Source organism: Pristis pectinata, chromosome 15 (genome assembly GCF_009764475.1).
Source record: "Pristis pectinata isolate sPriPec2 chromosome 15, sPriPec2.1.pri, whole genome shotgun sequence".
Taxonomy (NCBI): Eukaryota; Metazoa; Chordata; class Chondrichthyes; order Rhinopristiformes; family Pristidae; genus Pristis; species Pristis pectinata.
In genome coordinates this window covers 28,126,266-28,148,841 of record NC_067419.1, presented here as the reverse complement: position 1 = coordinate 28,148,841, position 22,576 = coordinate 28,126,266, and the positions used below count along the sequence as shown (strand labels likewise).

At 40.3% G+C, this 22,576-nt stretch overlaps 1 protein-coding gene across 6 annotated transcripts in view; it reads right to left on the bottom strand.

Annotated features, from left to right (window-relative positions):
* Positions 1-326: 326 nt before the first annotated feature.
* Positions 327-22,576, bottom strand: part of met (MET proto-oncogene, receptor tyrosine kinase) — a 110,318-nt gene continuing 88,068 nt past the window's right edge. For all 6 annotated transcript variants that reach the window (XM_052030343.1, XM_052030342.1, XM_052030347.1 and 3 more), the window contains 13 exons: positions 20,348-20,512; positions 20,165-20,264; positions 15,104-15,322; positions 14,121-14,273; positions 12,983-13,136; positions 12,668-12,811; positions 11,175-11,405; positions 9,775-9,855; positions 9,419-9,600; positions 8,448-8,557; positions 6,661-6,826; positions 2,363-2,499; positions 327-2,240 (listed from right to left, as the gene is read on the bottom strand). In XM_052030343.1, coding sequence (XP_051886303.1) covers positions 2,030-2,240; positions 2,363-2,499; positions 6,661-6,826; positions 8,448-8,557; positions 9,419-9,600; positions 9,775-9,855; positions 11,175-11,405; positions 12,668-12,811; positions 12,983-13,136; positions 14,121-14,273; positions 15,104-15,322; positions 20,165-20,264; positions 20,348-20,512 — 2,053 coding nt within the window. In that variant the 3' untranslated portion in view covers positions 327-2,029. The remainder of the gene's footprint in view (positions 2,241-2,362; positions 2,500-6,660; positions 6,827-8,447; positions 8,558-9,418; positions 9,601-9,774; positions 9,856-11,174; positions 11,406-12,667; positions 12,812-12,982; positions 13,137-14,120; positions 14,274-15,103; positions 15,323-20,164; positions 20,265-20,347; positions 20,513-22,576) is intronic.

Here is a 22,576-nt window from a genome sequence, read left to right as displayed (position 1 = left end):
TGGATTCATAGGTCACCTTCCCTTTAAGAAGGACATTAGCTGCTTTTGGTCAGTTTCAACGGGTGGACAGGAATGCTGAAATGAGTCAAGCTTAATGTGTGGTAATAGAAGCGTCAGGATTTTCACTTCCAATGTGGCCATGCGTTTGCATGTTACGCAGGAACAATCTGATGTGGTGGGGGAAGGTCTCCTTCCCAGCATCATTTAAGCAAATGTTTTTATGGGGTTTATAAATGTCTGGCTCACAGCCTATCTGTATAGCTTCCAAAGAAAGATGTATATAGCCTCCAGAAAACTAACACATTGAAATACAAGCAATCTGTGAATTCATTAATTGGTCATATATTTTATCAGAATGAAGGCAACAGTTTTGCATTTAATAATTTAATACTAGATACAGTAAATTGCAGAAACAGGATATTGCAGATACCACAGTGATTATTTTAACATTTCACTTTCACTGGATTCTATTCAAAAAAATTGCAATACTAGTGATTCTGGTAAATCAAGTATATTTCATTAACACAAGTATACAGATGATATGAGAAATTAAGGAAAAACATTAATTTATAAAAGGTTTTATATGCAATAATATGGTCCAGTTTTAATGATGCTATTGATGCTTAATTAATTAAAAATAAACCTATTCTTATTAAAAAAATAGAACACTTCATTAATTTTTCAGGATGGAATTTTTCTTTAAATCTATCATGACTTTTTTCTCCTGCAGTCAACAGAACAACATTATTTTACAGCAGAAGCTATGAACAAGTTTCCAACGACAACAACAAAGACAGAAATGCTGGGAGAACTCAGCCAGTCAAGCAGCATCTGTGGCAAGAGAAAGCAGTCAACGTTTTGGGTCAGCAACCCTTCCTCAGAACGAGGGGTAGAGTGGAGGGTTGGAGACACAAGCGACTGCAGATACTGAAATCCGGAGCAAATAATAAACTGCTGGAAGAACTCAGTGGGCTGAGCAGCACCCATGGAGGCAAAGGGATGGTCGAGATCCTGCATCAGAACTGGAGTGGAAGGTTTACAGTTTTCAAAGCAGAGCTGGGGGAAGGAGTGAGGTGCAAGACAAAAGATAGGTTAAGACAGCTCAATGATAAGGAGTGCAAGACAAAAGATAGGTTAAGACAGATCAATGATAAGGAGTACAAGTACCGACCATTTGTAAGGCATTTAGAAGAAACAGGGTAAGAAAGGGGCATAAGTATGATAATGAGAAATGATGAGAGAGCAGTTTACCTCAAGTTGGAGATAATGGTTCATTCCAGACAGTTGCAAAGTGCCTGGATGGAGGGTTTAATGTTGTTCTTCCACTTTACTCTGGGCCTCACTGTGGCGGTGGAGGAGGTTGCAGAGAGCAGGTTGGGAAGATAGTGGGACTGAGAATTAAAGTGGCATGTAACAGGAAGTTCAGGATCACCCCGACAGACTGAGTGCAGATGCTCTGCTCTGCGATTACCCAATCTGGTTTTGGTTTCTCCAATGCAGAGGAAGCCACGTTGTGAACAATGAATAGAGTAGACTCGGTCGGGAGAAGTGCAAGCGACTTGCTGCTTCATCTGGGTCCTTGGATGGTGGAAAAGCAAGAGGTGAATGGGCAGGTGCTGCATCTCACTCCACTCGCATGGAAGAACCATAAAGTGAGCAGTCCCGGTGAAATGCATAAAGGGGAGGAGCAGAGATGTTACTGGTGGTGGGGTCACATTGGAGCTGGCAGAAATCATGAAAGACAATGCTTTGAATGTGAAGACTGGTGGGGTTTACGATAAGTACCAGAGGAACTCTATCTTTGATCTGTTCCAGGGGAGAGGGGGGTGAGAGCAGACACCATCGTTTTTCAATGACAGACAGCTTTAATTATAGTTCATCTCTGTCACGTAGTTGTTAAGGGTTCAGCATAGTTGATACTACTGAGCCAGCAGCACATTTAATATAGGGCTTCTCCCCTGTAATGTCCGGAACAGATTTCTTGCATTCGCCTGCTGATAAAATATCCTTTATAGAAACCTGCCATTGATCATGCATGAGCATCTCTATCCAAGTTATCTTGAGATGAATAAACAGGTGGATAGGGTACTCCGCAGTTTATGTTCACGTAGGTTGTATTTAACTGTATGTAGTGATCTCCAGTAAAATTGGAAAGAATCGACGACAGATTTGAAACAATTTCAGAAAATGTTGGGCGGATTTCATGTTTTGGGTGCCAACATTTTAGCATTACTGTATATCTGTAACGAAAAAAGAATACTGAATAAGGTTCCTAGAACACAAGTGAACAGATACAATGCACAAAGTTTCTGAATACAGAACATGAAATATCTCCTTTAGCAATGCTGAATAATCTACTTACAGTGAATCAGGACAGTATTCAGGTTGCAGCAACCTTCTCCCTTGTAATAGGTAAACAGTGACATCGAATGAATCAACATCAGGGTAAGGTGGTGCTCCTCGTGTCATCAGCTCCCACAGCAGTACTCCAAAAGACCACTGTTGGAGACAAAATATATCATTATTCTCAAAACTCAATTTCACAGCAAAAGAATAAGAATGACAATGCAGTACTTATTTCTGAATAACACAGAGCTATAATCCAAAGTTCTAAGGGCAATAAATCAGGTTGGGATGAAGGGTCTCGACCCGAAACATCGACTGTCCACTTCCCTGGATGGATGCTACCTGACCCGCTGAGTTCCTCTAGCATCTTGTTTTTTTGCTAAGTGCATGATATGATGTATTAATATTTTTCTCTCTGCCACTAAATGTTAATGTGCTGACATGACTATATAATGGGAAAGAATGTCTACTCAATGCTGTTTGGATTACATTCCTAACCCGACTATGTACAACAATTTGTATTTATTTAGTCCAAAAGCAAAGTAGCAGATGCTGGAAATCTGAAGTTGCATTTATGTAGTATCTTCAATGTAATAAAACCTTCCAAGGCTCTTCACAGGGGCATTACTGAAGAAAAACTGAGACCAAAGATGACTAAAAACTAAGCAGTTTTGAACAGGATCTACATGAAGTAGAGACACATAGGGAGAATTAGAGAGTGGACAACAAACCTTGAGACACAGGCAGATCAGGCGTACGGCCACCAGTGATGGACCAATTAAAATTGAGGATATTTAAGAGGCCAGAATTGAAGGAGTACAACATTTTCAAAGGGATAACAACCAGAGGGTATGGAGAAGGAGAGGAGTGAGTCTATAGATGGATTTGAAAATAAGAATTAGAATTTTAAATCTGAGGCAAAACCATTTATGGAGTCAATGTAGGTCAACAAGCATAGGAGTGATGAGTCTACTGTCAGCTTAAATCAAAAATACACAAACCGTGGTGCATTGGCCAAATTTGTTTTGTGGTTAAGTCCTGGCTTGGCCCACAGCACAAACGTGAGACATTATACAATCCATGGTGCATGTGGCCTTGTGTAAGACAGAGTTTCCATGATTTTCTCCCATTCTGGACATTGCAGAGAGTGTTGGGCATGGAACACTTGAAATCAAAGGGAGGTTTAAGATCAAGGGAAGGAGTGGGCTGGGAAGATTAGTGACCTGGGTGATTTGAAGAGATGATTTGGGTACTGTGGTCAGAGGGAGGATCAAGAAGAATGATGGGATTGTAAACATTAGCAGCAAAGATGGCCAGTGTTGTGGTTGGTATGAAGTGACCTCTGAGGAAGATAAGAAAAACACTTACTGGTCCTCCCCAGATTACGAATGCCCGACTTATGGACACCCTTACATCTGAACCAGCATTTGGGACACCAGCGGGATGGATAGGGGTGGATTTGTTGGGGGCAGGAGCCATCTTCTGCCAGGTGGGAATGGGGCATTTCTGCATGTCTTCTCTCCCCACCTGAGTTGGGAGCTGGGTTGAGTCAAGCAGAGCTGGGAGCACCGAGCAGACTCACTCACTAAGTCAGTGAGGCCGGCTGCTGACCACACTTTCCACGCCTGCTCGCTCTCCCATCACAGCTGTTTCTGTGATCCACTCCCAAATACTGTTTTTGTTCAGAACAGAACCCTGTCATAACGTGGGAACTGCCTGTATCTGGATGAAAGTGGGGTCCTTGGACTGTCCAAACACACCCTAGTGAGTAAGGACCTTTGAACCAATATTGAAGCAGGCCTCAACCCTCTTGTTTGAGGTCCATGTGGTTCACCAGTCTTGCATGCACGGTAGAATTTTGTGCATGATCAAAAAAGCACTGATCACTACCCTGGGAAATTAAACCAGGCCTGAGCATACACAGTGAAAGGCGGCGTCCTGGCGGTGTTATTGAACGTGAAATACTGGGGTACAATTCCCTGAAAGTGGCGACAGAGGTAGAAAAGGTGGTGAAGAAGGTGTATGGCATGCTAGCTTTCATCAGCTAAGGCACTGTATAGGAGCAACAAACAATCTGCTAGAGGAACTCAGCATGTTGAGCAGCATCTGTAGGAACTGTCGACAGTTCGGGCTGAAACCCTGCATCAGGACTGAGAGTGGAGAGGCGAGAAGGCCAGTATAGAGGAGAAGGGAGTGGTGAGACAGGAGTCTGAGGTGATTGGTGGACTGAGAAGGGTTGCAAAATGACAGGCAGGTTGCACCAGGTAGGGGAGGGGAGCGGACATGGAGTTGGGAGACAGTGGCAGGTGAATGATAGATGGAGGCAAACAAAGAGAGAGTGAGAGATGCAATGTGGAGGGAGGGTCACGTGAAGGTGGAGACAGCTGCTGAAGTGAGATAAGCAGGAATACAAAGGACTACCAGTGCTGGAGGTGATAATGGGCAAGATTAGGAAAGAGGTGAATGGCAGATTGCTTGTTGCTCCAGATTCCAGCATCTGCAGTTTCTTACGTCTGCATTGACTCTAGTAGTTGGGACGTCATGTTACGATTGTATAAATTGTTGGTAAGGCTGCAGTAGGAGCACTGTGTGCAGGTCTGGTCACCATGCTACAGGAAAATGGAATCAAGTGAAAGAGGTTGCAGGAAAGATTCAGAGGAATGTTGCCTGGACTGGAGTTGGATCGGCTGGGACTCTTTTCCCTGGAGTGAAGGAGGTGGAGGAATGACCTTATTGGAGAGTTATAAAATTTGGAGAGGGCATGCATAGGGTAGATGGTCACAGTCTTTTTCCCCAAGGTAGGGGATTCTAAAACTAGGAGGACATAAGGTGAGAGGGGAAAGATTTAAAGGGAATTTGAGGGCAAGTTTTTCCACACAGAGGGTAGTGGGTATATGGAATGATCAACAAGGTCAACAAAACAGAAACAGAGGAGGTGGTAGAGGCAGGTACAATTACAATGTTTAAAAGGCATTTGGACAGATATATTGATAGGAATGGCTCAGCGGGATATGAGCCAAATGCAGGCAAACGGAATTAGCACAGGTAGCATCTTGGTCAGCATGGACGAGTTGGACTGAAGGGCCTGCCGTGTAACTCTATGAATCTATTTGATGTTATATCGCATGTTTAGGGACCTCTGCGTGCTTGCAGTTTGTGTGCATGGAAATGCTGGCAATAATTTTAGCTCATGGTCTTATGCTATGACTTAAAAGTAGCCCCCTCAAGCACAAAGCATTGAGCATCCCTGCATTAAATATTAAAGATAAAAATTGCTTCCTTAAACTGCAGAGGATACACAAAAGACAGTCAGAGTCGTACAGCTTTGCCCTGACTTGTCCATGCCGATTGAGACGCAGTTAAGTTTACCAGCCCCCTTATGCTCCATTTTACCACACCTGCTTTCCCCTTCCCTCACGCTACATTGTGTCATTTAGAGTCCCACCCCCCTGCATCACTATCCACTTGTAAACCTCCCTACCAGGATGTTGCTCCCCCTCCATTTTGGGTGCAATCTATCCTTGTACAGGTTACCCCAGCCCCAGAAGAGACTCCAATTATCCAAATACTTAGCCACAGATTTGGCCGTTTCTATTTCTAAATATTTCATTCCTATTTCTAAACTCAATCTCGTGGCACAGGGAGTAATCCTGAGATGTTTATTTGTCCTGCTTTATAACTTTCTACCTAGCTCCCTAAATTGCCTGTGCAGGACCTCATCACTCTCCTTACCCATGTCATTAGTACCAACATAGACCACAACTTCTGGCTGCTCACCCTCCCCTTTCAGAATGTTCTGCACCCACTCAGTGACATCAGGGAGGCAACACACCATCCTGGAGTCATGCCCACGGCCACAGGAACGCCTGTCTGTCATGATACAGAGTATTTTGAAGCTTCTCCCAATTTTCTGACTAGCAGGATTTATTACTGGCCAAATGTTGTAGGCGAAATAAGGACAGCAGCCATTGGAAGAGACAACAGTCATTTGATTTTCAGGCCATTAAGACAACCAAGACAGAACTGAGAAAAAAATAGTTATGTACAAGAAAATTGGCTTTCATATTTGATAGTCTGAGTAGAATAGCAAACCGTGTTCACATTTAACACTATTTTGGTCTTAGACATTTTCAAAGTCAAAGTCCCATCAGTATGTAATACACCTCAATTAACAATCGTGTCCTTCAGTTGCACTGTGCATTAATGAAAGTGGTGACTTATGTTGATTAACCACAAAGGTGGTTAATAACATATTTTACATTGCACATGCTTTGAGACATTGTGGACATACATGACCATGAGATAATACATTACCACATCAGACTTGGTTGTGAATTTCTGGGTCTGCAGACTTTCCAGGGCCATCCACTTCACTGGCAGTTTAGCACCGCTTTTATTATTAATGCTGTAATATTCCTTCTCATATATATCTCTTGCAAGCCCAAAATCAGCCACTTTTACAGTGTAGTTTTCATCCAGCCTACAGTGCAAATATTATAGGGTTTTATACTGATGTTAGTACACAGAGTTATTGCTTTGTTTGATTAATTCTTTGTAGCATTTTAACATAATTACTTTCTGGGAAAGTTTAGAACATTTGAAGGTTATTCACTTATAGTCTGTGCTCTGTAACATGTTGTGTGAACTTGTGCCATTTATAACCATGAAGTGACCCCCAACCATTCTAAAATATCTTTAATAGTCACAGAGAAACACACAGTGAAATGCATCTTTTGTGTAGAGTGTTCTGGGGGCAGCCCGCAAGTGTCGCCATGCTTCCCACAACATAGCATGCCCACCACTTCCTAACCCATACGTCTTTGGAATGTGGGAGGAAACTGGAGCACCCGGAGGAAACCCACACAGACACGGGGAGAACATACAAACTCCTTACGGACAGTGGCCAGAATCGAACCCAGGTTGCTCGTACTGTAATAGTGTTACGCTAACTGCTACACTACCGTGCCTGCCCTCTCATATATGAAACAACAACTATTCACAATTGCTTGTCTGCTTCTCATCATGGATGCTCTGCGGCAAAGAAAAAGGAGTGTTCACAAAGAATGCACCAATACCTTCCTTCAAGGTGACAGAGTTAAATTTAAGACCAGAGCCTAGTCTTAAATTAGGTTTAAGACTAAATTCTGAATGAGATGGTCTATCTGCACCGACTTACTCCTTCCATTGAAAGAGCATGAATTATGGATGTAACTAGAAATTAGTACAGAGACCCAGTGTTATTTGTGGGAATAACAGTCCTGAAAATGAATTTCAACACACTCTTATCAATATTCTTTTCCCGTAACAGTTTTGTTTTGCGCATAACTAACGGAGGGAAAGAGAAATTGTGACCCATAGTCTGTAGATCAGGTTGCAATGAAGAGCATATTAATAATTCACTGTTAGTTTGGAAGAGTTCTTTAATTTATTTAGCAATTTTAACAGAGGAAGCACACACGGAGGACAAAAGTATACCAAATAGCAGTGGAATAATCTGGGGAAACAACTATGATTTAAGAAAGGGTTTTCATAGTTCAGACACAGCATAAGAAATGGTCTAAAGGGAAGTACTGGAGACTTGGGGGAATGAACAGCTGAAGGAGTTAGGGAAATGCTATATTGCAGGAAACACGAGTAGTCCAAAGCATTTGAGTGTCTAGAGCAGAAAGAATCTGCAGGATAAGGGAACAGTAAGGAGGAATGTTTAATCGAAGTCAAGACCGTTGAAAAAAAATGGGCTGGGACATGAGTCAACAGGGACAACTAGGCAAGGAGGTGAATAATGCTGTAGAAGTAGAGGTTAGCATTTCAAAGGGAGACAAATTGAGACATGTCTTGCATATTTGCAGGGTTAATCAGTATCATAATGTCATTTGCAGCTGTATAAAGTTCATGTTGGAAGTGCACAGAACATCATAATGCCTAAAGTAATCAATAGTTGTCCTTGATGTGTGCCTTTAACAAACACAGGTTTTATTTAAGTACAACAAACACTTCAAGTATCTACTTGATGACAATAATACAGCACATATTTTTGGCAAATAATTTATCTGCTGCAACATGCAAAGAAAATGCCACTCTATTTTGATTTTCATACTCACATGCAGTTTCTTGCTGCAAGATCTCTGTGAACAAACTTTTTGCTTGCAAGGTATTCCATTCCTTTTGCAACATGAAGTCCAAAACGAATAAGATCCTTTACTGTTGGATTCTGTAACACAATTTGCGAAGGGTTTCAAGACACTCTTTCTGCAGTTATTAGTTATAGGTAATGAGACAAATATTCAATGGCATATAAAGGTGAATATTCTTATGATTTGAACCAGACATTTTGCATTCAAAGTCAATTCCACCTGTTATTAGAGTATAATCTAAACAGGCATTTGAATATAATGTGCATAAAGTTTAAGATGATATTTTAATGCAGTACTTAGGAAGTATCCTGCGTCAGCATGCGTCACCACTGGGATTTCTATTCGGAGAAGAGGGACTGTGTTCCAATCTGGCCAAACACTCCTCCTTTAAGCAATACTACCTTCAGCATCAAACAAACTGCTGGAGAAACTCAGTGGGCCAAACAGCATCTGTGGAGGAGGAGGGAGAGAAAGGAATTGTTGATCTTTTGGGATGAAACCCTCATGTAGGGTTTCAACCTGGAACATCAACAGTTCCCTCCCTCCCTCCCTCCCTCCCCCCCTCACCCCCCCCACAGTTGCTGCTCCACCTGCTGAGTTCCTTCAGCAGATTGTTTGTTGCTCCAGATTCCAGCATCTGCAGTCTTGTATGTCTCCACTTCCTTCAGCATGGTTTGTGGAAGCTCGCTGAGTGTAATTTGGGAGCAGCTTCTGGCTACATAATTTCAACTTCAGAGGTAATCTAAGAGGAGGGAAACTTTAACGATAAGATAATGGCTTTACATACACATTTCTCCCTTATTTTACTGAAAAAGAGTGACATGATTTATCCAGCACATGACTATGCACACCAGATTTTAAACAATTCAGGTCTCAACTGAAATCTATTTTGAGTAATTTGTTCAAATTTTCCTGATGAATGGATGTGATTTACTTACATGACTTTCGTCTCTGATAAAGTTCCGTAGGTCACCATGTTTCATGTATGGCAGAACTACCAGAGGGGATCCTTGGTTAGGAAGGCAGATTCCAAGCAGGGAGAGAACATTAGTATGTTTGAAATCTTTCATTATTAATCCTTCCTTCAGAAATTGGGTTACTTGTTCAATGCAAGTGATTCCTGTGCAAATAGATATGGTATATTAACATTTCACATAGAATGCTTTGCATCACCTATTGAACAGCTTACGAGGGATCTTAGATATCTCATTCAGCATTGCAGAATATTTCTTTGGAAGTAATTGAATAATAACATTTATTTTGTCTCTTTAGAGACAATGTCTTATTTACTTACTGTTGAGGCACTTCACTGCACAATGAATATGCTTCCCATCTTGAGTAATGAGTGTTCCATGGCATACACAGCCAAAGTGACCTATTAAATTTTGAGGCAACAAGTAAAATAAAACTTTAATGAATAAAGACAGAGTGATTATGAGCATCATTTACTGTAGAAATACATAATAGAACAAAATTCAATCTGAAGAACCATAGTTAGATGTAACAAACCACTGTAGTCCATGGGATATTTGAAAAAGCACATTGGCCTGGAGAACGCAACAATTCTCTTAGGAACCTATGGAAGTCTTTGCTAGAGAAGAGCAGAGGCAAATTTATGTCTTGTTCTGTTGAGAAGCCCTGAAGCTAACTGCCATTGCCAACGCACTATTGCTAGTTACAGTTAAAAATCACTGCTACCTCTCACTTCTTTCCTCCAGTTCTTATATCAGTTGCTATAGGGGAATATCATTAATTTCTGTCAAACTTCAGTCCGTGAACAATAGGCAGATGGCAAAGAGCTTATTTGCTTGTGGACAGATGTTCACATGCACATCTGGGTGCAGAATGGGGCTTGGGGGCTAGCACTGTGATCAGAATTCCCTTAAGTACAAGCCTCACTGACCACACCCACATCACTATGGGCTTTTGCATATTCCACAGGGAATCAATTGGCACAGAAGTTTGTTCCCTTTGGAGCAAAGACTTAATGCAGGATGACATCAGGCCTGGCATGGCTTTCAGAGTTCCCTGTCAGAACTACTAGGTTTGATTCTGCCTACCACTACTGTAGTAGGGCAGGGGAGCTAGGAGCTGGTTTTACAATTATGGGCTGCCAGCTCCAAACATTGAAGTGACCCCCTTCTTAAATGTTGTGGCAATGTCTTCATTCTTCTGCTGTGACCTGTAGGAAGGGGAACCTTGAATAAAAAAAGTAAAGAACCTCGGAAATAAACGGAGGCCCAGGCTGTATGGCCTCCTTGACCTGTCCCTGCCAGTCAGATCTGAACAGATCTTGGCCTCTGCTCCACTTTCTTGCTTGTTTCCTGTAACCTTCGACTCTCCTCTTGATTTGCCTGTCATTGCTTCGGTCAATGATTATGAACGCAGTTTCAGTCTTAATACTTGGTCTTCTGTCCATTCCTCATATTTCCAAGTATTAATTATTATTAAAGCAAAGGTCAACAATCCTACAGTTTGGGACTATGCTAAGGGGTCACTGGTAAATGCAAACCATGTGATGATATTTAGCCACAAGAAGAAGTGCAAGGTTTGATCCTTGGTCTATGCTAAATTACCAAATCTCCACCAGCATGCAGTAGAAATTTTTACTTGCAAAAAATGAGACAAATCTAAAGGTGTATTGAATTATTCAAAGATGAGCTGCTATTAAGTCAGGAACTATTTGAAACTTGCCTCTTCCTATCACCTCTGTGGTGTGCATTGTGAGAGCATCAGCACTGATAACCATGTGCTGCACTTCTTTCAGTAGTTCAGAGTCCAAGCTGTTGAAGCTGATGTTCACATCGCCCTGCAGTAATGGTGTGGTTGAATCCAAGTCCCCACTTGACAATATGCAAGTCAGATCTGAGTGAGAAAACTGGGCTTGCCTATATGATGCTCCTTGCGTCAAATTCTGAAAAGGATCTGTTATTGAAAAGAAACAAAGTCATTTTCATAGAATAGTACAGCATAGAAATAGGCCCTTCAGCCATTAAGTCTGTGTTGACCATGATGCCAAATTTAGATTCAAATTTCATAGGTTCTTCCAAAGTAAAAATCAGCATGATGATTTTTACCCTATTGGTTTCAGGAAGCATTTCTATTCTGTCTTCATAACACTGGGCAGCACAGATATGGTCTACATTCCATTAATTACAGATGGTAGAACAAATTTCAGAAGCTCTGAAGACAGTGGTGCAAATAAATTTCGTTCAACATTAGACTTCGTGAAGAGTATTACAAATGCTTACTAGTTACTGGCAGTATTTGTTCCTTCCAAAATGGCTTTGCCAAGCAAATCCAAAATTAGCTGAAATCATTGTTTTATTATTGATCTCAAGAAACCCACATTTTCTTTCACTATTTAACACAAGGAGAATTTAAACAGTAAGATCCATTCTTACACCAACACGTGTCTACATGCAAACTTGAGGAACAGCACCTCCTATTTCGCTGAACACAAACTGGAAAAACAGCACCTCATATTCCGCTTGGGTAATCTATAACCCGATGGTATGAACATTGAATTCTTCAGTTTCAGGTAAACTCCTCCCCCCACCCCCCACCCGTCCCTTTTCCAGCATTCATGGAAAGAGAAAAAGTATTAACATGAAAAGTGAAGAGCTTCAAATTGGATGCAATTCACCATAAGGAACAATTTGAAAGTTAGACATAGTTAGTGAAGTATCTTTAATGCCCAGATATTCTGACTTAGCTGAAAAGGTAAAAACAATCTTGCTTATTGGTCAGCAGGGTAATAATCTTTGGCACACTAAGGTTTTACATACAAGGTTTTCCAGAAATGAGTTGTATATTCTGTACTAAATGAGAAGAAAAATGACTAGATTGCTAAACAGTTTACTATACCCATTGACAACTGCCAGCTTAAGTAAAAGAGAATAGGAAGGGATGGGCATTACAATGAGGTTGGTTTCCGGTAGGTGGTGGCATGACTATAGTCTCTTCAAGCGAAGTTTGCACCATTGACTGATATCTCGTGACTGTTATTCGTATTTCCACTTGTGTGGACACCTGCTGAGGGAAGTTTGTGACTTGACTGGTGTAATAGCTGCAAGGTGTTATTCATAAAATGAAGAATGGTTACTTGGGTCAGGCGCTGGAGCACAACTAAAAGCAGAGCATCCATTTAAGATTTTGGTCTCAGGAATGGACTATATAAATCATACCTTCTTGAAGAGTTGTTCGATAGTCAGAGGATTCATGAGAGATCATTTCTGCAGTGATACTGTTTCGTGCTCTTGTATTCACAAGTCTATCCAGGTGTAGTGTATGCGTTCCTCCATCATACCGCACTACATCTGGGTTTATATCTATTAATGAAACAAGGTAAGCTTATAGGGTGCAAATGGAGAATCTTGTAGCTTGAATTAGCACTGAGATCTCACTGGCAAGAACTGATTTTTTTAAATATTGGATACTGCTGCATGCATTAAAACTGTTCAAGAAGATTTTATTGAGGAACTATATCGAACGAGATGTACCTTTCATCTGTTTCTTCTTGTACCTCCAAATAAATATTCCAAGTATCAGAAGAACCAGTAACATTATCACAATCACACCAACCAGTGCAATAAAATTCTTATTTTCAAGGATGATAACTTTTCCCAAATAAATTGATGAATTTGCTTTTTTCCACTGTGAGGAAAGAAATTAATCATTACATTTGTGTGAAAACTAAATTATCACTTATTTTATTTGCTGATTTAATGGAAGCTTGCCTAGAATTTTATTTACCAAATATTTCAAGAGAAACAATAATGATAGTCAGAGTCATAGAGCACAGAAACATTAGTTTTATTTGACACCATGTTCGGCACAGACATAATGGGCTGAAGGGCCAGTTCCTGTGCTGTACTGTTCTATGTTCTAAACTGGCTCCTGGGCCCACCAGATCCATGCCAACACTAATCCCGTTTTACCAGCACTTGGTCCATAGCCTGTTATGCCTTCACTTTGGAACAGCTTGTACAATATGCTGAGGTTTTGAACTAATTGCCTCAATTCTGTTGATTGAGAAAATTGAAGGTAAGATAATCTTCAAGAACAAGAGACGAAAGGTGAGTACCACCAAGGTAATGCTGTGAGCAGAGGCTTGAGGGAAAAGGAGACAAGTGGTGGAAAGGCTGCAGATGACAAGGTTGGAAATAGGATGGGAGGTTCAGAGGCTGTGACAAATTAGAAATTATCCAAAGGGTTGTGAAAAATAGTTGTGAGAAATTTTAACAAAACCTTAATTCTGACACCAAGAAACAGGAAGCTTCTAATTTTTCATCTTAAACTGTGGATAGACCAGATGAACCATTGTATCATTAGGCCAACATTTTACATCAGTGCTTTCTGGTCTTTGAACCATTCACTAAAGGGGAACAGTTTCCCTCTATTTAACCCCTCTAATCTCTAACACAAGTGTTTGGCACACTTGTAGTAACACCGAATAAATTATACCTGTAGTTCATGTCAGCTTCTTTTATCATTTCTTCACCACCACGTTCAAGAGTATAAACTAAGATCACACAGAGAATATAAACAACTAGGCTGAACTTCCTGTCGCATGATCATTATACTCCAATGGTCTGATAAAATCTAACCATGCAAATTTGAAAGTTAAAAATCTCTTACTTCCACATCCAGTTCACTTCTTGAAGCCAGAAGTTCCTTAGGTATGATACAAATCAAGGTATTTGGCTTCAGGTGTATTTGCTCACAGCTCTGGTTTCCAATTGTTAGTATTTTACCATCAATAGCTTCAGATTTAATCTGTGCTCCTTGAAACTTAAAACAAAACATTCATAAGTATTTTGCTATTCCTATTGCAAAAATAATAGGTTCTGAATTAAACAAACACTTTGGACAGGTGAATGGTGCACAGCTATAAACTTCAATCCACTTCTTGAGAGAAAAGTTTCTGGCATGGATCAATATCAGTATCAGTACCACTAATGCCCTGCTACAATGCACGTGAACACATTCTCCCTTTGACTGCAATGATCCATTACTGTTTTAGGTACTTAGTTAGCACAAGCCAATTCCTTCATCACAGGGAGAAAAAAAAATTACTCCTTTCTTGGTTCAAGTCATAGCGACCCAGTAGCAGGTTATCTACCTGGAGATTCAGTCACATGGAGAACTAGACAGAAACTATGGAAAGGAGTTTTCATTTAATTGGGGACATTTTAAATGAATGAATTAATGCAAGTTGGTATTGTTCTTAGAAAGTTGGACTTTCCTCTACAAACAAACCCTTTTACCAGCGAATTTAGTAGAGCCAGCAAGGAATAGAATGAACAACAATTATGCTGGATAGTGGTAAATGAACATAGATCTTCTCTAACTGATTTCAGTAATTTTTTTTTACATCTTGTGATCAGCTATATTCTGTTCTATCTGGTTCACAGTTGACACTTTTGAAAATGTTCCTTGACTTGTAAAATTCATTAACCAAATTTCTTAGGAGTTTTTGGGAGAAACTATTTGAAACAAAACTCATTTCAGAACTAACATTACATAAAGTCATGTCATAAGACTCCAATCTTAATTTTTTTTTACAGGCAACATGTGCTTAAAAATAAATGATAAATTGATTCAGATTTCAATCCACTTACTTTAATCTCAAGTACATTACTGCCACTCTTTTTGATCTCCTTGGGAACTTTAAATGTCTCAAACAGAGGGTCTTCCGTATATCCAAAATCAAAGGAACCCACAGTGACATTGTCAAAGATAAAAGATGCTTTGCCTTGTGTGGGTAGTGTGAGCTTAAAGCGATCCAGAGGGGGAGTTTGACAGTAGATCACCTTCAAGTTATCCTCATATCTACATGCCTATTTTTGGAACAAAATAAAATAGGCATCAAGACTCCATGAACTAACTGGAAATGCAAAGCTTCAAATACACCACCTTTAATATCACATAGATTTGCTGATACATTCCAATTTTTTAAATCAGGGAATTGAATTCTGAAGCTACCATCACTTTCGTGCAATGTTAATTTCAGGATGTATATTCCTGATAAATGAATCAAATGGTTTCAATATGTGCAAAATTTAACATGTGTAAACAAACCAAAAATTTCCCAAATGCAGTATTTCATCTGCTAAATCCAAATGAAAACCAAGAAACAAAGGAATCAAGTTTTAAAATGGAGTAATAAGGTATAATTTACTTTTTTTTAAAACACAATTATACTGAGACTGTGTATTTATAAATGACCTGGACTTGGGTCCAGAGAGCAGAGTTTTGAAGTTTGCTGATGCTACAGATCATGGCAGTGAAGTAAAGAGCACAAATATAGATCTCAGAAGGACACAGAAAGACTGCTAAAATGAATAATGCTATAGCAGATGGAATTTAATATGATAAGTATGCAGTGATCATCTTTGGTAGAAATAACATAGAAAGGTAGCATATTTTAAGTGTGGGTGAGGTAGAGGGTCAAGAACAGAGGGACTGATGGGATGCAGACGCACAAAACTTTTAAAGTGGCTGGACAGATTTTGATGGTAATTTAGGAAATACATGAGATACTTCACTCTGTAAACACAGACAACAAGTACAAAAAAATAGATCATACTAAACCCTGTGCAATTCTCAGGTTGGCCTTCACTTTGAATAATGTGTAAAATTCTATGCATCATTTAGAAGGATGTTACAGCTCTAGTTTCAGAGTATGTTTATCAGGATGATACCAGAGATAACAGACTTCAGTTTCATGGACAGAATGTAGAAGTTGAGATTGTTCTCCTCTGAGTAGACAAGGTTTACAGGAGACCCACAACAATGATATAAAGTTTTGTAGTTTGATTAGAGTAGATAGGGAGAAACCATTTTCTCAGGCAAATGAGTCAGCCTCTGTAGGTCATTGAATTAAAATAATTGGTCAAGGAACTAAAGGGAATAAGAAGAAATATCTTCACATAGAGGGTTGTGAAGATCTGAGCTGCAGTGTGTCACTGGTGGAATTAGCTACCATTATTAAAAGGCGATTGGATGTACTTTTCAGGGCTGTGAGGAGAAAGTTGGGATGTTGTATAGCCCTAAACTACAAAATTAAGTATCCCAATAACTTTGTTAATTGCCTTCAGAACTTATTCACTCACTATCAAGGGTTTGTGTATGTATACCCCTTGCACCTGTCTTTTTCCCATTATAATTTTAGTACCTCGAGTTCTCTCTCCCAAAGGTTAGGACTTCACATTTATCCAGTAGTCAAATTCCAGTAGTCTCTCTTGGGTCTTAAGTTCCAGCTGCTCTGTCTTTGTTCATTTTACAAGTCCACCTGTGTCTTTCAGGACAGCTGTTTTGAACAGCTGGTACAGGTGTGATCTGCTGATGACCTTGTGTTCAGTAAGATTCTATGATTATGAGCAGTTTTATCTCTTCACTGTGCAAGCTACTGATTAACCGAAATAAGGATTTATTTAGTTGATTAAGCAGCTTGATTTAGTTGGGAATGTAGTTGAACAATAAACAAGTAAGCCATATAAAATGGTTTTAAAAAATTCAAATTGATCTGAGTTGTCTGATTTTTCCCTAAGCTAAAATTTACCAGAAGTAACACCAGTAACAAGACAAGAGTAAAGAAAAAAAATCTGAAATGTAAGAATATAGAACAGTACAGCACAGGAACAGGCCCTTCGGCCCACAACGTCTGTGCTGACCATGATGAAAAGTTTAAACTAAAACCATCTGCCTGCATACGGTTTATATTCCTCCATTCCTTGTCTGTTCACCTATCTGTCTAAATGCCTCCAATGTTGCTATTGTATCTGCCTCCACCACCTCCCCGGCAGCACTTTCCAGGCACCTACCAATCTCTGTGTAAAAAAAACTTGCCTTGTAAATCTCCTTTAAGCTTTCCCCCTCTCACCTTAAACCTATGCCCTCTAGAATTTGACATTTCCAGCCTGAGAAAAAGACTCCATCTACCCTATAAGTATAAGAGTAAGGAAGTCATGCTGCAGCTATATAAAATTTTAGTCAGATGGCACTTGGAGTACTGTGTGCAGTTCTGGTTGACCCATTATAGGAAGGATTTGGAGACTGTGGAAAGGGTGCAGAAGAGGTTTATCAGGATGCTGCCTGGATTAGAGGGTATGAGCTATAAAGAAAGGTTTGACAAACTTGGGTTGTTCTCCTCTTTTCCCAGGGTAGAAATGTCAAACACCAGAGGGCATGCATTTAAGGTTAGAGGGAGGAAGTTTAAAGGCAACATGAAGGGCAAGTTTTTTTGTCTTATTTTACACAGAGTGTGGTAGGTGCCTGGAATGGATTACCAGGGGTAGTAGTGGAAGCAGGCAGTTTGGTGGAGTTGAAGAGGCTTTTAGACAGACATATGAATATGAAGGGAATGGAGGGATATGGATGATACACAGGAGGAGGACATTTAGTATAAATTGGCATTAAGATCGGCACAACATTGTGGGCCGAATGGCCTGTCCAGTGTTGTATTGTTCTATGTTCTATCTATGACTTTTTATAATTTTATATACTTCTATCGGGTCACCCCTCAGCCTCTGATGCTCCAGAGAAAACAATCCATTTATCCAACATCTCCGTATAGCTAATACTTTCTAATCCAGGCAATATCCTGGCGAACCTCTTCTGCACTCTCTCCAAAGCCTCCACATCCTTCCTGTAATGTGGCAACCAGAACTGCACACGAGTTTACTCACATTTAGAATTTCATGCATGACAATGTAAAGAACAAGGAATTGTTTCCTCAGGAATGCCTTGCATTTGTATCTGGAGCCTGAGGCCCAGTTCAGTGTGTGTAGCTGCAGGTGACTAACTGGCCTGGCCATTACTGAGCATTTGTTTCTGCAGATGCCTCCTTTTCTCCCATTTCATCCCAATCTGTGGCAGTTAAAGCAAAATCCTCCTCAAACATGGTTCTATCCAACACCACTCCTCTATCACAAGGATTTGAATTACGTTCTGTGCTTCTTTCAGAAGTGAGCCTTGGACTGCCTGGAGTTGCTACCAGCCTATTTAGAATTATTCCCTGTTTTGCTTCCACACAGTCTGACTCACATGGAAAATCCTTCCCCACCATCTTCACAACCTGCAGCACTAGCTAGTCTCTCACAGTCTCTCCAGTTTAATCACCTGGAGTAACATCTTCCCGGTCATGGCTTTTCAAATCCTTTAATGCACAGTCTGGACATCAGCTAACACAGAGCTCAGTTCTCACACTGCATTTGTTGACCTTGGGTGTACTGAGGACAATGATGAAACTTCCCAAACTAATCAGATGGTTTCTCTGCCCACCTAGCCAATGTGCCTGCTTGGCTGATGTCCAACCCACCTACAGTGCTTGCTGATCAAATAGCTTCTAGTGCCACTTATCATCCTTAAATGGGTCACAAATCTCCCAGCCTTATTTGCTTCTCACTCACGCAGGACGGTTGCTAACCCACCAGTCTCCCTGCCTGCCTCGAGTGCTTTCTCCCTACCTGGATTGGGAACCAGGTCAACTGCAGTTATTGCCCTACCTGGCAACATTGCTCACTCGTTTGTTCACACATTTGCCCAACTCAAGTGTGAATTTGATCTATTTGTTCACTCAGCTCAGTTGCCTGCCATCTTGTACACCTGCTAAACATTGTGAAACAAGAATGTGGGAACTTTCTGTTCTATTACTACTGATTTTCAAATTCTTTCCCTTCTCCCACATCAAATGTAAACACTTTCACTTTGACCCTGTAGCCATTGAATCACCTTGAGCAAGTTTTGTTTTTCTACAGTTATTTTTTTATCTTATTATGATATCGCAGTCCGTTTACACAATGCAAAGTAGCATTGTGTTCATAATTAACTCGCTCTGCTGCTGAGAAATGCACTGACATAATATTGTTTTAAAAGCTAGTCTCAGACTTACTTATTTTTCTTGTTAATCAAAAATGTCATGTGGTTACAGTGCAACTGAAACCTGAATCTTTTTCTTATAATTTTGCAGCACCAAGCTCTATTACTCAGTGCTAATCTGAAGAGATAACTTTTAAATGTTGGGTTGTGACAGTACTATGAGCTTTGGAGTAACAAACGATAATCCTTTAATGGTAAAAGTGACAAAGGGGCCAAAAAGGTCAGAATTTAGCAATTATAAAGGACTTTGGAGAGGACAAAAGTTGTTTTATAGGGAGTTTATAATGGGGTCATCCACTATTTAACATGTATCAACCTAAAAGTTAAAGAGGGTTAGTTATGAGGGGAGGGTGTTTTAAATCCCTGAATTTAGTAGACTGAGAGATGATTTAATGGAAGGCCTCAAAATTGTGAAGGGTTTAACAGAAAAGGTGGAGATAAGCTATTTTCTCCAGTCAGGAAACTCAGAACAAGATGATACTCAGAACTAAGGCTGGGCCATTCCGGATTAAAAACAAAGGAAATTTTTGTTTTTTACAGAGCATCACGAGAATCTAGAGTTCTCTCACCCAACAAGATGTGGTGGTCAATGGACACTTAGAATTAAAATCAACAGCTTTTTAGTGGTAAAGGTCCTGGGGGAGATGGAGTTAAGGGAGGTAAATGAGGTTTGAGTATCTTTCTGCCAGGATCTAATTAAATGGCTGCAAGGGATCCAAGTGCTGAACAGCCAACACACGCTCCTATCTTTCTTGGTAAATGGGCAGGTTATGTTAACCAGCACGGAATACAATACTTACCGCATGAAAAGTCTTTGATATTTGTTGTACAGTGATTACCATCTGGGGGGTTTGTACAAAATTCAAATTAATTCCTTGCACTGTTACTGTGCTGCCTCCACTGTAATGAGAGAAATATGTAAGCTTTCATTCTACTGTTCTTGAAAAGGAATACAGGTTAGAAAAGACATGACTATGTCTCACCTGCTGAATGACCAAGCTGGATAAATATTAGTGATAGATGGATTTTCCACATATGTGAAATAATTTTTGAATTCGCGGACGGCAGCATCTATTTTCAAAACCACAGGATACTTCAGTCGGGCAGCATGGGCTGGAGTAATACACTCAATCTTTGTTTCGGAAATACTGGAACGAATATGTCAAGAAAAAACAGCAGAACATGAAAAATTGGCTTAAGAGTCAAGTCTCCGTGGAGTATAGTGAAACTAAAAAAAAACACTACAGAATTCCAGGTCCATTTCTGAGCCTGTGTTGAGGATACGTTGAGTGACCAACATTCTGGGCCAGTCAAGAAAACCAAGAAGATTAAACAATCTTCTGCTTTTGATGGCTGACCACTGACTTCTGCAGGAAATTGACAGAAGAATTCCTATTGGGAGAGATTAGATTTGGAATAAATGTGATGCTTTCCTTGGTGAAATATCCAGTGACAGTCAAGGCTCATTTGGATAACTGACAATTTGGGATGATACTGGGGCTATAATTACAAGTGTCCTCAAAAGAGGGAAAGGGGCTAAAATTTACTTGCCTTGGACAGTGTTAGGCAGAATGATTATATTGATTCTTGGGATGAGGAGCTTGTCCTATGAGGGAAAGAGTCCAAAAGATTGGCTTAAATTACTGGACGTTAGCAGAATGACAGGTATAACTGAAGCCTGTAAGCTTAAGGGAGGAATTGTTTTTTAAGAGAGGAACTGTCGTTTCCTCAGACAGTCAGGTGTAGGACTGGGTTGTATTAGAGGAAGGGATCAGTCACTTATTACTGAGATGAAGAGGGCTGAAAATTTTTGAAATCATCCATTCCTGGGGTCTGCAAATGATCACTTACTGAGTATATTTGAGACTAGGATTGAAAGAATTCTGGCCAAGGGTTGGGGAATTCAAGGGATATTGCAATCAGGGGAGAAACTGGACATAGGGCCCAGGGTCAGCTATTTCCACATTTCCTTCCTTATGACATGGAGGAAGGCCGTCGAGTCCATGCCAGCTCACAGAACAATCCCATTTCCCACCAAGTTTCCATGTAATCTATTCTCTCCACATACCTATTAATCCCACTCAGATGCTATTGCTCACCTGTATGAAGGGCAAATTACAGTGGCCAATTAATCCACCCAATCACTTACTTTGGGAGGTGGGAGGAAACTGGAGCACCTGGGGAAACCCTCACAGTTATAGGGAGGACATGTAAATCCCACACAGCATTGGAAGCTAGGATTGAACCCAAGTCACAGGATATCAAGCTTCAGTGAAGGTAGTGGATTAGGATTTTGAGAGTCAGTCACAAATAAGATGTGTTGAGGAGGGTTTAGTTGCAGATAGGATCAGGGCTTGGATGGTTGGAAGTTGGTTGGATTTGCAGTGTTCAGAGCTCAATCAGACACATTATCAGGCATTGGGGGAGAGTGGCTGTAATAAGAAGCCCTTAGATCTTCAGCTGTGAGGTTGGGGTGGGTGGGTTAACATGGCAGCGAATAATAAGACACTAGAGAAAAATAGGGTGTGCCAACTCCCTGGAAGTGGGCCAGGCAGTCTGGTCTCCTTTAATTTATGCTGAAAAAGGTCTCAATCTTCAGGTGAAGGTCTGGTTTACTGTCAGTCCATTCCCAGGGACATGGGAACTTTGAGCAATTTACAACAAAATTTACTTTGCGCATCATTCCATGTCTCTGGTAGGCTCTGTATCGTAGCTGGGTCCGGAACATGTTTCCAAAAGTGCATGTTCTACAATCGTGCTTAGCATTTGGGTTTGGGATCAAATTCAGCCATGGAATGCGCAAACATGATGCATTACACAATAGAATTTCTAGACCACTAAGTAAATACTGGCAATATCTGAAAACAGATCAATCTTCAATGATGGGATTTAACAACAGAAGTTTAATTGTGAACTTTACATTAGCACACATACAGACACACACACAGATGTTATTTTCATAATATAAATTATAGAATATATTGTCACGATTACACAATCAGCAGCAATGGTGAAGTTTAGATGTAATCTGTTGATCAGAACCCTTAACACAGAGAAGACCACAACTTTTGCATAATACAATGCAGTTACTTGAAGTAGAAGAAAAAGGTTAGATTTTGTTTTAATTCACCACTTTAACTAGTAGCACAGACAAACCTTTCCCAGAGAAAAGGTCATGCAGAATAAACTCTGAGCCAACAAGTCTGGTTGAT